The sequence below is a fragment of the Manis pentadactyla genome, chromosome Y, assembly GCF_030020395.1.
Source record: "Manis pentadactyla isolate mManPen7 chromosome Y, mManPen7.hap1, whole genome shotgun sequence".
Lineage (NCBI taxonomy): Eukaryota > Metazoa > Chordata > Mammalia > Pholidota > Manidae > Manis > Manis pentadactyla.
In genome coordinates, this window is record NC_080039.1 from 33,995,105 (window position 1) to 34,013,156 (window position 18,052).

General features: G+C 41.5%; 1 protein-coding gene across 7 annotated transcripts in view; it reads left to right on the forward strand.

Moving 5' to 3' along the window:
• LOC118935962 (neuroligin-4, X-linked) overlaps window positions 1-18,052 on the forward strand; it is a 236,585-nt gene that overhangs the window by 148,404 nt on the left and 70,129 nt on the right. For all 7 annotated transcript variants that reach the window (XM_036932663.2, XM_036932662.2, XM_036932664.2 and 4 more), the window contains one exon: window positions 565-717. In XM_036932663.2, the coding sequence (XP_036788558.2) occupies window positions 565-717 (153 nt within the window). The remainder of the gene's footprint in view (window positions 1-564; window positions 718-18,052) is intronic.

Here is an 18,052-nt window from a genome sequence, read left to right on the forward strand (position 1 = left end):
AGGCATTTGCTTCAACATCTTGTTTTGTTTATTTTTGCACATTTCTGTTCTGTGGATAGTTTTTAACCATTTATCCAGCTTTGGGCATCAACTGTCCTGGTTTGAGAGTTTATGGGGTCATTAAGTTCTCTTACATTGTCGCTAAGTTGAAAATGTATCTAAAAGCTCACCCTTGAAGATGACCGTCATGGAGGAAATAAGTATTTGTAGGTATTCTTAAAAATTCAAATAAGTATCCATCTACATAGAAGATTACACAGGACATAAGTATTTCATCTTAATTTGTTTTAGTGTTTCAGAGATACAGAAACATCCATAGGTCTACATAATAACCTCAACTGTATGCTTCTCAAAATATCATTTGAATGAACAGAAAGTATCATTGCATTGGCCGTGTTCCTTAGGGAATCTTATCAAGGCGAATATAATTCAACAATAGAGGTAGTTAAGTCAAAACTACGAAAAGTAATGTGTGCCCTTTGCCCCCCGCCCCCTTTTTTTTTTTTAGCCCTAGTTCATCAGTGTGACTCTTTACTGTATTTCCTTACTTGACTCTTTTTCCAGACATCCATGATCAGAACAGTAAGAAGCCGGTGATGGTGTACATCCACGGCGGATCTTACATGGAGGGTACTGGCAACATGATTGATGGGAGCATCCTCGCTAGCTACGGGAACGTTATCGTCATAACCATTAACTACCGCCTGGGGATTCTCGGTAAGTGATCGCATCACGCCTATGACCTTGCAGAAGGCCGTGAGGAAGTTCTGGCTCCGTGTTGTTAGGACTGATCTGAATTGTGCACTTCTATTTGCCAGGTAAGTCCACTCTCCACCGCTCACTTCCCACTACCCGATAAGTTTGTTCCTTTTCATACTTTCTTGGAGAACCGTCTGTTTTCTCAGTGTGCCGTTTCTAACCCAGGAATTTTATTTTCTGGAACCACATCCCCTCCTCCAACAGATGCTGACTGTCAGGTTGTCCAGTTGAAAGCATATTTTTACTTAAAGCCCTTTTCTTTCCTGGGGCTGGATGAATACTTCACCAGGCAATAAATCTCTGTAGAATGAACACGTCTGGTGGTGACTTTGGGTGATGGTGATCATTTGGGAAAAGTTGACAACGGTGTAGATACTAGCTTATTTCTGTGGGTAGGCCAGTGTGCCAATAAGTTGATGCCACATGGCAAAGTCTCATGCCTGGTTCCTAAACTGATTATCGGTATTTATTGGGCCCTGAAGATCTAGTGGCTGGTGGCATGGCCATTGTATTTCCATGCCGTGGAATTTAGCTCTTATTTGAATTTTGTAAAATTAAAGGATTTACAGGGAAGGGAGATTGTCTAAAAGCATGGAAATTCAAGAGTATCTCCCCATTCTGATGGTTAATTTATTCTCTGACAACTTGGGGTTGGAAGTGTATATATATTCAGGAAGTTATATTTTGCAACTGAAACCTTCCTTTATGTTTGCCTGCAGTCGTACCATTCATGCATAATATCCCCAGGGCTCTGCGGACATGTTTGTTTTCAAGGCAAAAATGCATTGAGGTGGTGCAGAAATTTGAATTATTAACACTGTGGTTATGACAGTGAGATGTGCCTGTTGAAGCACGTATTTTATATTTATGGTAAAATATAAAAAGTAAGATAAAATGTAGTAAGGGAGCTCTGCCCAATAAGGTATGTGGCTGAAAATATTTTCTCCCAACAGGTCAATAGTACCAAGAATATTTTATTTTCAAAAGACCCCAGGAGCAGAAATGAGTGGTGGAAATGCATTTGAAATTTAGAAATGTAAATCACCCACTGATGTTTGCAAGGTAGTACCTTCTGGAGATTGAAAAAATGCTGGCTGTTCCTTTAGAACTTTTCTCATTAAAAAAACCTTAAGCCTTACCCGTTGCTATGGAGAGTTAAAAACAATCCTGGTGAGAGAGCAGAGCCATGACTCAGGAGTGTCAGGGAAATCGGAGACGCAAATGCCTGGCTGTTTCCAGCCTGCAAACGAAACGAGCTACCGTCCACCACTAAGATCGCTACAGACCCCCTTTTATTTGCTGGAATGAAATATGCTAACTGTGTTGATTCTGCATGCGGTAGACTTTCTAAAATGTGACTCAGTTTATCTTTATCAATGGATCTCTCATTGTCAATTGTCTTGATGAAAGTGGTTCCCAGCATTTACTTTGCATTTACTTTGGCTTGTAACAAATCACGATTGTAGGTTGTGAAAAGTATTTCTAAGCCACTGGCATTCAGATCTTTTTAAAAGGCCATTAAATAGGAAGGAACTCCAGGCACGGTGACCATCACTCCCAATTAGATAGGGATTTTGATTTTGATAGGAATAGATAGGCTTTTAACAAAATGTCAAAATATTGAGTGTTTTCTTTGAAAAGTAATACATGCATCGATGTAGGGAATAGAAAACATGTTGGTGATGATTGCTCTTTGTGGAGTAATACGTGCTATTTTCCTCCCTTAAAGAGATGGTTAACAAGAGGACTTAGAAAATTGGAAATTGGTAAAAAAGTGGAAAAAATGGGTATAAAAATAAACACAATTTTGGTAAAAGTGGAAGCAGGATGTTGGCGTGGAATGCACATCAGTTTAGAGTGAGACGGAAATGAGTGAGCACATTCCCTCTACCTCCTGTCTGAGGTGTGACTTGGGGAAAGTCTGCTGTTTTCTGAGCGTCCATAGGCGATACTAGCATTCTGCGCCTTGCGAGGTAATTGGACATACGGTATAAACATCCAGTGGGTTTCAGTGTTGTGAGGGTACAGAGACCAGCTAAGAACCAGTACAGCAATCACCTTATCATCTCCCTATTAATACACCTGGACATCATAGTATTATCCCAGAAATAATTGCAACTGGGCAAATGCATCATGGCTGGTATCTATCAAATGCCATCACCTAACCTGAACTTTACATTAAAAAATAATTATAAGACACTTATAATATATAAATGAGAGGCTCTTCACACTAGCTTTTGGAAATATGAATGCTTTCTTTAATCCGAAGCGCATGACACCATCTTGCTAGCCATTGATGATGTAATTTAGCGTGTCATCTAGGAACTCTGAGCGTGGTAAACACACTGTGAATATGCTGGGACTGCCCCAGGCAAACGGGTGGATCATTCCAGCTGTCAAGCCATTATTTCTACCTAAACCTAAGTTCTAATGATTTAACAGGTGTTCCATTTATTATCAATGTTGTTCTATAGGCACATTTCCAACTTTTTGGACATATATGTTTGTCATTAGGAGGCCCGTATATCCAAAACTTGATTGCTATCAAATCTGCCTTAAAAAAATTTTTTTTTCTATGATGATTGTCCAGAGATCTATGGTAGAGAAGGGACGTCCCCTCACCGATGCTTCCCGATGGAAATACCTGGATGGAATGTATTCATGTGTGGCTGTTACGTCTCCAATGTCTCCTTAGTTGTCTCCAACTCAGTTGGTCGGTTCTACCTCCTTTCAAATATTCATTTCAGTTTAGCTCGCGTGGCATTCTTTGCGTCTTGGTTATCCTACGATCTGATGCCACGTGCATGCTTTAACTTATTTTTGCTTCAAAATGGTCTTCTCTGTATGGTTTGTCACCAGCTCATTGAGCCTGGGGAACCCCTTAGAGGGGTTCACTTCTCTTCTTCCTGAGGCATCAGAAGTTCGGAGGTGATGGGATGAAGTCACAATGATACAGCTGGTGGGGACCAGTTGGAATGCGAACCCAGGTCTACAAGAAGCCAAAGCTCTGGATTTTGCCCAAGATCTCACCTTCAGCCTTGCTAGTCAGCGTTACGTATGACGGAGGTGAACTCCAAAATGAGTAGCTTCTATAACCACACAAAAATACCAGATGTGCTTTTCGGTGATCTAGTACAAAGCATGGTAGGATGGTCACCATGTATGTTGATGTTCTTCCAAATGCATTCTTCCTGTGCTGATGTGTTGTAGAAGGCTCCCTGTGGTGCACGGGAGGTGATGGGGTGTCATCCCCCACAAAGGCGTTGGTCACATCAGAGCCCTTCCGTGGTGTAGATCTGATGTTTTATCAAAGAGTTGGGTGTCCAACTGCTAGTGCCCATCACACGGCCTGCTGGCTGTCGGTGGTCCATAAACAGAGCTAAGACCTCTGTACCAAATGATGATGTCAACAGATTTCTCACCTGACAGCTATTGATGGTCTTAGGAAATGTTGCCTATATAGGTTTATATAACAGACTTCTTCAGGGATTCAAGCAAAAATCAGAAACACCTGCTCATTGTCCAGGTATTGTAACTGTCCTTTAAGTGTCCTCAGGGAAAGTTGAGTAATGATGTCAGGTAATGGCAGCATAACATACAGTGTTCTGAAATGGTCGTTAGTTGCATGAGCCAATTTAGGCTCACTGATGCCATAACTTTGAGTATAAGACAGAAGCAATTTTGAATAAAGGCAGCCTGCATTTAGAGCAGCAAAAGCATTTGAATTAAAGTCCACAAGACTTGAAGTGTATGTGTGCCATAAGGGTGTGGCCTTCAACAGATTTCTCACCTGACAGCTATCTATGGTCTTAGGAAAGGTTGCGTGCAGGTTTATATAACAGACTTCTTCAGGGATTCAAACAAGAATCAGAAACACGTGCTCATTGTCCAGGTATTGTAGCTGTCCTGAAAGTGTGCTCAGGAAAGGCTGTGTAATGGTGTCGTGCGATGGCGATACAACGTACGGTGTTCTGAAATAGTCGTTAATTGCATGAACCGATTTAGGCGCATTGATGCCATAACTTGGAGTATAGGACAGAAGCGATTTTGAATAAAAGCAGCCTACGTTCAGAGCAGTAAGAGCATTTGAATTAAAGTCCACAAGACGTATGCATGCCGTAAGGGAGTGGCCACCTTCACAGTTCTTGTCTACCTCGTGGCGTCTCGGTTTCCATCTCAAAGGGAGGCTGGGGTCCTGGCCTTTGGAGGCAGCTGTTTGACACCAGCCCAGGCAGTTCCACTGTTACCCGTTTGATAGATGGGTGTTCCTGTCAGATTCCATTCAACAAGAGGAGTCTGGGAGTCACTGGAGCAGAGAGTTGGTAAGTTCCTGTGAAGGGCTAGGATCTGAATTCCATGTTTGCATTTGCACACAAGCTGCTCACACCAATGATTCCTCAGTCACTCGCTTTGATGTGGTTTAAGCACATCTGCTGAGAAATGCATGCTGCTCTGCAGATGGCACGTTCCTCTTTCATTGGGAGTTCAAGATGTTATTGTTCGGTACATTCACTGTTGTTTTTTTTCCCTAAGAACCTTTGTTTCTCTTTGCTTTTATGTCTTATTAAGGATTTCCTTTTAATCTGCAAATGGAACACACGGTGTTTATCAAGTGCAACATTGTAAGTGTATATGTAAAGGAAGAAAAACCATTTCCTCTTCAGAGACGCCCCCTCTTGATGCAACCCTCTGAACTCTCAAATTGGTCCCTGTTCTCTCAAGGTTGCCCTGATCTGATTCCCAACAGCAAACATTTCCTTTATCTGTCTTCCAAGAGAAACTGCATGCTGCGAAACTGCTTAAGGAGATGCTTACAAAAGTGAAAACCATGCATTACTAACTGCTTTAGAAGGTTGTCAGAAGTTAAAACTGGGTAGAAAAGAAAAGACAGGTTGCATTTAGAAAACATTAACAAAAATAGAGAAGTAGAAGAATATAATAAACTTAAAAAAAATGATGCATGAGGAAATGGGACCCAGAAGCGAGATGAACTGTGCTGGGACCACGCAGACCAAGGAGCTGAAAGTCGGTGGGAGAAAGGCTGGGGGCCCATTTTGGCGGGTGGCGGAGGTTGTCAGCCAGCATGGGGAGAGGACTTGGGGCTCCTTTCAGAGGGGCAGAGGCTGACTGGGGGGAGGATATTCTCCAGATAACATAGTAAGAGCCTGGGCACCTTGGAGAAGGAAGGGTTGGGGTTTCTCCTATGATCCAAACGTTGTGCAGAACAGAAGCTTTTACCAAAAATATGTGGTCTCTCATTGTTCTCTTGATCCATCAAATGCTCCTTTGGAAACACTGTCACCGGGTCTTTGTTCTGGCATTGATGTGACCGCGGACCGCGGGAGGGGACACCGTCAAGGTCAGGCAGACGCCCTGGCATCCTTTGGTTGGAGCTTCCTCTGCACCTCCTGGTGGCTAAAAATGCCAACTGCATTAATTTGATTCTCAAGTCAATCAAGAAGAGGATTCATCGGGGATACATGGTCTATTTGGGGGATTTTGCAGGCAGGTGTGGAACCACTGCAATGGGATATTCAACCACGAGGAAGGTGCCATTTATGTAAAGGTGGACTTGAACAAAAAGCAAAGAGGACACCTTGTTGGGAGGTGACCAAGGGGCACGGAGGAAAGAAAACTGCAGCAAACGGAGATGAGGAGGGTATGAAGGGACTTTTTGTGTGAAGAAAATCAGGGAGGACAGAAAGTAGAAAGGACATTTTTTCTTTCCATGTCAGATGCACAGAACTGCTGACCAGCTTGTGTCATGTGATGGAGAATCGCCTTGACCTCTATGAACAACTCAAAATTTCTTAAAAAACGTTAGTGTTATTTTCAGCAGCAGAGCCATTCTTAGAAATCAGAACATTCAGACAAACCCCATAGAGGAAGCTTGCCAATACATACACAATTACAGGTTTGCCAACGGGCGTCTCCTGTGAGCTTGAGTTAATGATCGCACAGGGTATGCCTTAAAATCTGTTCTTTCCAGGAAATTTTTTCCTTAAAAACACACTCTCTTACGAGTATGAATTGTAAAAGGTACAAACCACGTTCTCTGCTCTGTATGTTTTCTTTATTTTGCATATCACCTACTGCTTGAAGGGTTGATCATTCCTGGATTTTAAGATAAGGTGGCCTCTGTCTTCATGGGGAAGATGGGGAGATAAGTAACATTGTAAACACCAAGATGGGCAGAGAGGGGAATTGCAGCCCTGGGCAAAACTGGGGAGTTCCCAGCAGAAGTATTCATTTTTCCAAAATATATTAGCTTGATTGCAGAGACCTGGGAATTAAGACTCTGACAATAAGCCTGTCAGAGACTCGGTTTTTAAACAGTCCCTTGAAGACTGACACCTTCAGTCTTCCTCTCTCTATATATACCTCTTCTCTCTTCCCTGGATGTAGTCAAGGAAATGAGTCCTTTAAACTAAGATAATGGAAAAACATCTCCAAAAGGCTGCCTGAATGGAACATTTCAGGACTGCTCAGCTAAACTGCATGACTGTTCAAACCTGCCCTGAAGATCATTTTTGTTTTTTTTTTCTGGAATTTGCCTGAAAACCTAAAGGACATACTTCAGAAAAAACATAAAGTTAAAGCGCACGCATGCACATACATCATAGCAGTGAAGCCCTGGGGGATAGTCTCAAATTTGGCCCATTCCCACATCCATAAGCCATTGGCTTGTTAATCACCAGGCCACAGAAGGCTTGGGTTCAAAGTGCTTTTCTTGGGAAGCAAAATGTAAGTCAGATATGGCAGATACTTTGTGCATTTAGCAGTATCGATGTATTTTTCCAATAAAATTACATGCAATGTATTGATTGGGTACTTTACTAAAATTTCCCAGTAACCATTTATGTGTCCCACTTTTTTCTTAGAGATCTGGCCAACACACATATTTCTAATCTTCTTGTACACGATCCACTGGGCGTGTCTACGCCATCTGATTTTTGAACATGATCATCAGTCCGAAAGGAAACACGCTATGTGTTTCCCATAACCCCCAAAGACTTGAGCAACCCCTGATCTGCTTTCTCTCTGTCTATATGCATTTTCTTTTTCTGGGCATTTCATATAAATGCCATCCTATGCCCAGGGCTGTTTTGTATCTTGATTTCTCTCTCTGAGCATCAGGTTTTCAAGGTTCATCACGTGGATGCATGCATCAGTACTTGGTTATTTTCTATAGCCAAATACTTATCCCTTGTGTGGCTCTACAACACTTTTTCTTTATCCATTCATCTTCCGGTGGGCATTTCTGTTGTTCCCACTTGTTGGATATTATGAATCACGGTGCTGTCAACACTCACGTCCAAGTTTTTGTGTGACTAGACATACTCCTTTCTCTTGGGTCCGTACCTCTCTGTAGAATTGCTCGGTCACGTGATAACTGTGCTTAATAACCATTTAAGTAATTTCAAATCCAGTGTCTTTTCTCAAGTGACTGTGCTGTTTTACATTTCTACCTATGGCATTCTTATTTCTCCATATACTCAAACACATGTTCTTCTCTGTCTTTCTGACTGTAGCCATCCTAGTGGGTATAAAACAGGATCATATTTGAGGTGCATTTCCCTGATGGCTTCTGATGCATATCGGCCATTTGTATAACTTCCTCGGGAAAATGTTTTTAGGTCCTTTGCCCATGTCTTACTTATCTTTTGAGTATTGAGTTATTACAGATTTTATTTTAAATAATGTATTCTGCCTTCATGTTCCTTATCAGATACAGGACTGGCAAATGTGTGTTCTAATTTGTGAAATTTCCCTGCCTTTTTCGATGGTGCCCTTTGAAGCACAAATGTATTTAATGTTGATGATGTTCAATGTGTCTACTTTTTCTGTTCTCTGCTTTCACTCTTCGGCTTGTGTGTAAGAAGTATTTGCCTAACTCACGGTCACACTAATTGACTCCTGTATTTTTTTCTAAGAGTTATATAGCTTTTTATCTTACTTTAGACCTGATCCATTTCAAGTTGATTCTTAAAAATACTCTCATGGAGTCTTTGTCTTTTTTTTCTGTGGATAGGACATATCCCATTACTCTGTTTTTAAATATTAAATTGACCTCACATCTTGGAAAAGAATCCCACTTGGTCACGGCCTATAATCTTCTCTGTATATTTCTGGATTTGATTTGGTAGTAATTTTTTGGAGGGTCTTTATATCTGTATGCATGAAAGAAGAATCTATAGATCTCTTCCCTTGCAATGTTTTTACCCTCCCCGTGATGTTTTTAAAGAGATTGTGAAGGATGGAGGTTAATTTGCCTTTCAACAGTCAACAGGATTCCCCAGAGAGGCCATCTGGGCCTGGGATGTTCCTTGAGAAACATTTTTCATTATAAATTCACATTCTCTCCTTGCAGTTCTGTCTAGACTGTGTCATGAGCTCTTTTGCTGTCCCGCATTCTGTGCCCACTTGGGAGATGATGGCTCTTGAAGTCACATCTCTCACATTGATCTTTCCACTCGATTTCATTTCCCACCCTTCCAGAGGATATTTTCCCTTGAAATTCTAGCCAGCACTGTGACATAAAATGGTTCCATATTACCCATAAAACAGACTGCCGTGAGGAAAAGCTTCCTGTCACCTTTGTCTCTTTCTTACTATTGATGTACCCAAACACTTAGTCCTCTGCCTTATTTACCCACAGCTCTGCATAATGACTCATTACCCAGACAGACAGACCAACTTAGCATATTTCACAAGCCCATAGCTGTCTCCACCTGTCAGGACTTTCCAAGCAGCATATTGACCAGATTTTTGGATGCAGGAATGGAAGCCATAGCTAGGACAGAGTGCCCTCAAAGGGTCTCCAAACAGGGATTCATTTTGACTAGTTCACCAAGACCTGGGGGGTTGGATCCTGCCATCCTGGCTTGGGAATCTGAATCTGTGAGCCAGGCAGGACTTGGTAGATCGACCCAGGGTAAGACCCTCACGGACCCCACTGCAGTGCAAATTCACTTATCAGTCATAAGGCCGATCAGTCCCTGTGACTGTCAATAAACAATTGATTAGACCTCCTTCTGCTGTGAGTTGGCAAGCAAAATTCACAAGGTTTTGTCGGGAGCTCTGAATTTAGAAGATAAATAAATAAGTGAGGGAGCGTGAGAGTTACACACGGTTAATTTAAATGATGTTGCTTTGCCGTTCTGGAGAAGGACTTGACCTCTTACGCTGAGTCTATTAGTGATGTGATGGGCTCTGAACCTGGCTCTGCTCAAAGTGGGGACTGCGTGTTTCTTTTATGTGAGAATCTGGGTTACATAGGATGTGGACCAGCATCTTTGGTCTCCACCCACTAGATGCCAGGAGCACCTTGTACTCCCACTTGGGACAACCAAAAGTGTCTCTGGGTTGCTAAGTGTCCCCGGCTGGGGGAGAGGAAGGAAAAGGCAGCATCTGCCAGGTTCAGAACCACCTCCCTTCTCTGAGAACATCAGGTCACACTGGCATAGCCATCTCTGTCCCTGAACTCACCTTGAACCGTAAGATCCACACCCAGTGGTGTGTGGCTCTGTTTCTCCCTGTGGGTAACATTCCCTTCCTCTGACCGACTGCTGAGTTCCTTAAGGGCTGGGGTGAGAGCCCACATGGCCTTTGTCTTTTTGTGTCTATCAGTTGATAAACACTTCCTGGATGCTTACCTCTTGCACTGGTTCTGAATCCAAACTGCAAAATGGAAGCTAATTAACAAAGGAGGGAATGTATTTACATGAACATTTTCTTTTTGCAATATGAACGGACTCCTGCTCGTCAAATCCTCAAATGCCTGATTTTAATAAAACCATATGTATTTCCACTTCTTACACTCCGGAGCTCTTCCTGAAGGTCCCGTCTTCCTCAAAACATCCACTTATACCGCTGTCATTGGTTCAGACGTTCTCTTCATCACATGTAGGTCAGCTTGGATGGAGACGACTGATGTTTGTGGCATGCATTTGATTTGAACTGAAACCTAAGGTTGAGAAACATTTAAAAAGAGGCACACCATTTTATTTTTTATCAGATTTTTCACAGGTATAAAAGCAAACCAAAACGGTAGACCTCTGTAACAGATCTTTTTTTTTTTCTTTAGCTCTTTCAATGGGAATTTTAAACAATGATGGCAATAAGATAATCATTGCAAGTTTTTCAAGAGCTGCCCTAAATTGTTGCAAATAACTGGCAAGTTTCTTACATGACCCTACAATTTCAATGTATTAGTCTTTTATGGCTCCCAGAGCACATTACCGTATACTGGCTGGCTTACAGCCATAGAAATACATTCTCTCCCAGCTCTGGAGACCAGATACCGAATTCAAGGTGTCTGCAGGGACTGTGCCCTCCACAGGCTCCAGGGGAGGCTCCTTCCTGCCTCTTCCAGTGTCTGGGGCTCCAGGCAGCCCTGGGATTGTGGCTGCATCCCTCCCATCTCTGCCTCCATCTCTGTGTGGCTTCCGAGTCTCTCCTCTTCCTTCTTTTATAAGGACATCTGTCATTATATTTAGGGCTCCCCTAACCCAGTGAGCTTAGCTCAGATCCTTAACTACTTCCATCTGTAAAGACCCTATCTCCTGATAAGGTCCCATTCACAGTCTCCAGGGAGGCATGGGTTTCTGGAGGACCCTATTCAATCTGGGACACCTAGCTTTTCCAAACGGGTCATTGTTGTGATATGTATGTGTGTGGATACAGAAAAGACCCAGTGTTTTCAGACCAAGTGTTGGGAGTGTCACAGAGCTCAGCGTGTAACCTGACCCTCCAGGCACCAGACCACCTTCACAGAAGATGCTGGGGTGTTCTGGACCCCCTCACTTCCTTCTTGTGTCCTCTGCTTTCAAATAATGGAGGCGTGTTGTATCAAGGAGTTCATTTTCTGAACCTTTAAACCTTCCCCACTCGTTTGAAAACTAGCAAACACATTTTCCCCCATTGGCTCCAAAACGAATGCCTTTGTTCCAACAATACATAGGGCTATATCTCACCTTTTCTTCTTAAATTACAAAGCTATAAATATGAAGCGAAAACTGTGCCTTTGCTATTTCTTTCCACCTTCTCTGTCTCTTATAAAATCCAATTAGAAAGCTTCCTGAAAGCTCTGTGTGGGGACTGCAAATAGGCCACATGCCGCCTCACAGTGGAAGTCCTCAACATTAGCATACAAGATTAATGCAGGTTTTTATAAAGGGACTTAAGTCAAATCCATCTCAAGTTTTAAAGTGACTCATGGACTTTTAATGAAACAAATGGTCTTAGGATGCCTCGTCGTTTCTTTCCAACTCAGTCGCTTTATGCATTGCCCTTCACAGCAGCTGTGTGTACCCTTAACCCAGGATTTGGGAGTGGGGGGCTATTTTTTTATTTTCACTCTTGTCGCATGTTTCTGCAAAGAGACCATTGGACACTGTTGTCTGGTCTTAAACACCAATGAGAGATGATCCTGTTACTTGGACACAGCCTTAGACAGGTGCTAATGAAGAAATACTGTGTTTGCTACCTATTTAGGGAGGCCCCCATGCCTTTTGCTGTTGGGAAGACCTCTATTCTGGTGACATCTGACTTAAACGATGGATAACAGGATGGCCCGGAGTAGAACGATGCCTAAACGCTGTGAAATCTCAGCCCATTGTCCACGGAGGGATGATTTTTTTTCCTCAAGCATGATGATATCTTATTTTTCTACCAAGAGACGGCATGGCCAGTGAAACTAGGAGTCCAATATAGGGAAATTCTTTCCATTTTAGGTCTTAATTTTCTAGGATCATTCCAGAGAATCCTACCTTAGAAGCAGACATATATATATATATATATATATATATATATATATATATATATCTATATGTATGTATATTTCTGAAATCATGATGGTAGTTGTGGGTACAGATTCATTTGGATGGAGATGCATTTGCTTTCCTTTTGACCAACAGTTATGTCTTCTTTTCCCCAGACTGGCAAAATTACTGGCTTCAGTAGAAGGAGGGTGAGAGGAAGATTGCTAATACTTTCTGATACTATTAGTCCTATTTGTTTATTTACTTTTTTCCTTTATTTAGGCAGAGATCCTCTTTCCTCTGATAGATTTCCCCCCATTTTATTGAGATATAATTGTCATATAACACTATTTATTTTAGATGTACATGATGATTGCACACGTGCACATATTGTGAAACAATCAGTTTCGTTAACATCCATCCCCTCATATAGTTACAATGTTTCTTTCCTGTGATGAGTGAGGACTTGTAGGTCCAATTTTTGGAGAAATCATGGTTTGGTGCAAGTACAGATTTAGGGAATATTATACATTTAACAGGGAAAGAACAGCACAAAAATGACAATATTCTTAGTAATTAGAATTTACTATTTCAAGCATTTGCAGTGGTGTTTCTGTTTATATTAACTTTTGAAGATATCCATGGTGTGTGAAGCTGGTAGTGCTGGTGTTTTACAATTTCTCCTGAGGCCTTCTTTTGTGGTTTTAATTTGGGAACCTTCCTATCATCTTTGAGTACTAGAGCGACTGTTGTGTAAAATGATAGCAACTCAAAATGGCACTTCTTTGACCTGTATTTAGTAATATCACGATCGCTTCACTTTTGATGTTCTATCCCATTTGAACAACTGGGTATGGGATCCATTTGGAATTTCTCTCAAATCGAAATCCCCATGAAACTTAAAATGTGAGAAAGGATAGAAGAAAATTACAAATGGAGAGTCAGTGATTCACAGGTGTCTATTCTGTTGATAGAGGGCAGGTGAGGATGCGTCAGGTCAGGGTTGAATCTAGTCGAAATGGGGACCTCTGGGGTGCCACTGAATTGCACACTGTAAATGGTTAATTTCATATGATGCAAATTTCACTTCAATAGGAGAAAAAATTAAGTCTGAAGCTGGCATTTGCCTCCCTGAGCTCCCCTAGCTCTCTAGTTTGCAGCCAGTTCTTCAAAGGAACTTATAAACAAATCAAACAAGCAACAAACAAAACATATCAGAACACACCACAGCATCCTGAAATGCAAAAGGCAAAACATGGGCCACGAAGATCTCTTTTTTTTTTTTCTTTTCTGCTATATTTAGAGACATTTTATCATGCGGTCAGACGTGACAATGTTTACATCGCCAATGTTTCCATCTGATTTGAGAGCAAATGTGAGGTGTAATTGAATTTCTCTGCTTTTGCCAACGTAAAGACCTACCTTTAAGAAACTTCTTTAAAACCATGAACTTGTGGAAAAGGGAGAATTGTATCCATTTCCACTTGCCATTTCCTACCCATTCCTTTAGGTATAAACTCAGCAGTTCTGTGCTGTAGAGAGTTCCATTTCAAGGACTATGGACCCAGACCTTCCAGCTTTATTTCTCACTGGCATCCACTGTTATGTTAGCAAAAATTGCTTTCCTGTATGCAATCATTATATTTACATTTAAACGTCAGCCGTTTAGAGTTTGTAAACCCTTTTTAACAATTATTTTAACATCGTTCAAACCCCCACACATTTTGAGAGTCAACAAAACCATCTCCCTGTCAACTTAAATGGCACATGTCAAGGACCTTCAGATTTGCTAAAGTCACAATTTTAAATATTTACTGATACAGATCAATTGAATAATTGTTGCTGTTTCTGAAAAAAATTCAGTGGTGTGCAAAGTGAAAGCGTTAAAATAGGAATTATTTAAGATAAAGTTTCAACTCATTTTCAGTGGTCAATGTGCCGTTACAAAGAGAACATAACAAAGAGAAAGAGTTAAATTGGCCCTCATTTACAAATATGTTTCTTGGGTTTAAAGGTCATGTCTTTTTCTAGTTGCAAAGCTGCTGGTAAGCCCCCTGTTGAAGAGAAGTGGATGGAACAACTGCACGATTCAAATAAAATCCATTTGGTAAACTTGTTTTCAGAATGACAAAAGCCCTTTGAGAATCGGTTTTGGTCTGGAGTTTCTGTTTCTGAGTGTATTCATCATAATCCCCAAATAATTCAGTCTTGGAGTCAAATACCCAAGTCTTACCTACGTGTACTTGGGTTCTAATAAAATTGAAGCCTTCAGGAAGTAGATGGTTTTCATTTGAATTGTGAGTAGGCATTTAGATAGAGTGTTTAAAAATTTTTTTATGTATTCAGTTGCTCTCAAACTATCAGAAATCTGCCTTTACTTTTTCTTTTCCCACATCATGGTGAGAAAAAGGATGACCCTATTCCCATCCCTTAGACCCAGACCCAAGTTATTTTCCCCTCATTAGTAACCAGTGAGGCTAGGATCACGCAAGGACCTCTCCCACCAGAGCTGGCCCCTGGCTGGGTGCTGAGACCACCCGTAGGTGCATGCTGACGGCTGTGTGTCCAGGTGTAAATGTCACTCTGTTTAGGAGAATATGGGATGCCATCCAGAGATGCATCACCATCTCACACGTCTTTACAACCCCTAGGACCCTGGACCCTCCCACAGTGTGGTGACCCCAGCATATTATGGTTGTGACCTTTAAGGCCCAAGAAATGTATTTATCTGCCCATGTGGGGGATGAGCGAGTCACACAGTCCATCATATTGGGAGAAAATTGAGGGCATATGCATCATTTGAAGAGTCTCCATCATAGCTACTTCTTGGAGTCTTCAGTCTTGCTCTTGAAAAGGATTTATTTTTTTTAAACCCTCAAAATTTTTAACAAGTAGTGTGAAGTAAAACATCATTTCAAAAGGCAGTTCTATCATTATATCAGGCTGTGTTGCCTTGAGGGGTTCCTGAAACCTTTAACTCTGGGTCCAAATGATTGTTGCCAACTTGGCAACCCTCTCCACAGACATGCGTGGAAACACGTAATTTAAATCCTAAAACATCTCATTCAATCTCGACCCTTGTCTCTGCAGGCCACGTTTATTGGCAAAGAGCTTTGTTCTGTAAATCTTTAGGAACAGGAAATATGAGAAACAAGATCTAATTTGGACGCAAGGTTTTCCTAGTCTTAAAACCAAACCTGTGCTGAACCTGAAGGAAAGAGCAAATTAGCAACAGTTCCTGTGAAGTGACAGAAGAAAAGAAAGAACATCGTGCCCTTCTCACTTCGTACCCTCTTGGCATTTCCGCCTCCACCTTTCATGTCAAACAAAACACTGCTGTGCTATGTCCATGAGTAGATGTGCCTAAAATACTGCCCTGTGTTTTCGATGACGCATCCTGTGCTGTCATCTGAACGGGTACTATCCGTTCTGAGAAATGGCCAGCACATTGTGTCAAGTATTATCCTTGTCCTTCTGTTCAATTTTACACCTTAAAATATGTTTACATTGTGAGTGAATATGAGCCAACAAAGAGGGTGTTTGTTCATTATCAATAAAAGTGGTTTTGTATTTACTTCCAATGTGCAAGACAAAAGTTTCTGTGGGACTTAAAAAAGGATTGATTTTTTAAAGTCTGCTTTTAGGCATTCAGTGCAAATTCCTGTTGAGTTCGTACTGTGTCTCCAGCTCCTTTGTAACAGGCACACGGTCTCTGATGTTAGGGGAGCTTCCAGCGCAACGCAGCCAGTAAGCGAACACAGATTCTATTAATTCCTTACAAGTTCCTTAACTGATTAACTTTATGTATCGCCCATCCTTTAGAAGGGAGTGGCAGTGTTGTGAAATTCACTTTTGTCTTAAAATCAGATTAAAAACAAAATCCAACAGTTTCCACTACAAGAAAATACAACCCAAGATATTGCATGTAGCATCCTTAACTTCCTTTGATTCATACTAAGTTTCATTAGTAAGTGGTTCGCTTTCCTGGGGCCGTGGCAGGTCTCAGTGGTTAACATAGAGTTACCGGTTTTCATTTTGAAAGCTGTGACTCAAAACGGGGTCCCTTCCAGGGTCTCAAGGCATTCTTAGCTGTTTGTGCAATGGTCTGTAAAACAAATGGGATGTTTTACAATTCCAAAACAAAATGCTTTTTATTTGAACATTCTCATATCTCAAACCAGATCTATTTGTTCATCGAAGTCCTTACTCCCCAGGAGAAAATCTTCTCCTGTCTGTGAGCATGACCTGTGATTCAACAGTTTGCTGTAGGAAATTTGGGGCTGCCCCATTCTGAGCATAATGAAAAGTAATTTTCAACTATGCCATTTCTTCGTGATGTACGTGAAGCAAAGACACATCTTTCCCCTGATTCTGTATTAACCATAGATTCCACATTCCTTTTCACACCATTTGGCTTTGTTTATACAATTCACACAGGAACTTCCTCATGGCTAAAGGCGCCTGCTGGCTTCACTTGGGACGGTCACACCTAAATCTCCCTGGAGTGAAAAAGCAAGGTTTACAACACTTTCTCATGCAGACCTAAATGAATTCATCTGGAAGTCATTCCATAGATGAAGTCCCGGCGTGCTTCAACAGGAGATGTCCCTGGACCTAACAGCACTTTATTAAATAATATCTGAATGGGTAATCAGTGCCTAGTGATTGCCAAGTTTGAAGGTTAGCACCTTCAGACTTTTCACACAAACTCATGGGATGTCCATGAAGGGACATGATAGCATGTGCGTGCCAAACTGCATTCCAAAGTGAGATTCCTCTTTGGTTTTAGGATTGAAATGACACAGAGAAGAAAAGAACAGAGGAGATTTTGGCTCACTATATGGTGTGTCGGCCAAAATCAAACAAATCATACAGATGTTGGGTTACATAGATGCAGATGAAAGAAACTATACTCCCACTAACGTGATTTACTAACAATTGCCTAGTAATTGACAGCCTAAAAAAAGTGGAATTTCCAAAGTAATATTTTCCTAGACGTTGTTTTACAGAGAAAGATTCCAGTGGATTGTAAAATGGTTAAAACAAAAACAAGAAGAGACACACACCTTCCAGTCTTCAGGAGCTATTCCAACAGGTTCTTCACCGTCTGCTGTCTTCCAGTACTTAAGTGACCAGGGAGGGGACAGAAAGGACTCAGATCCAATTCAGCATTCAAAGGAAAATGCTCCCAAGGGTGGGATGAAGCACAGGTTGTAATCACATGCATTCAAATCGAGCTCTAATCTGGAGGGTCTCACCTGAACCATAGGCTTAAGAAGAGAGCTTCCAGAAAGCATAAGCTCAAGCACACAGCTTCCAGAACACCTTGAGCTATCAGATGAGTTTTCCTGACCTCATTTAGATTTTTTTCTTTCTATCAACAGCGGCGCTGTCCCACATGACTAAATTGAGCTTTAGAGACGATCCTTTCTGTGGTATCTCATGCATCCTTTTGACGGGCATCCCTAGTTATTGCTTGTGACAGGATACCCTTACGTTTCTGTCCATGTGACGTGGAATAAAGAAATATG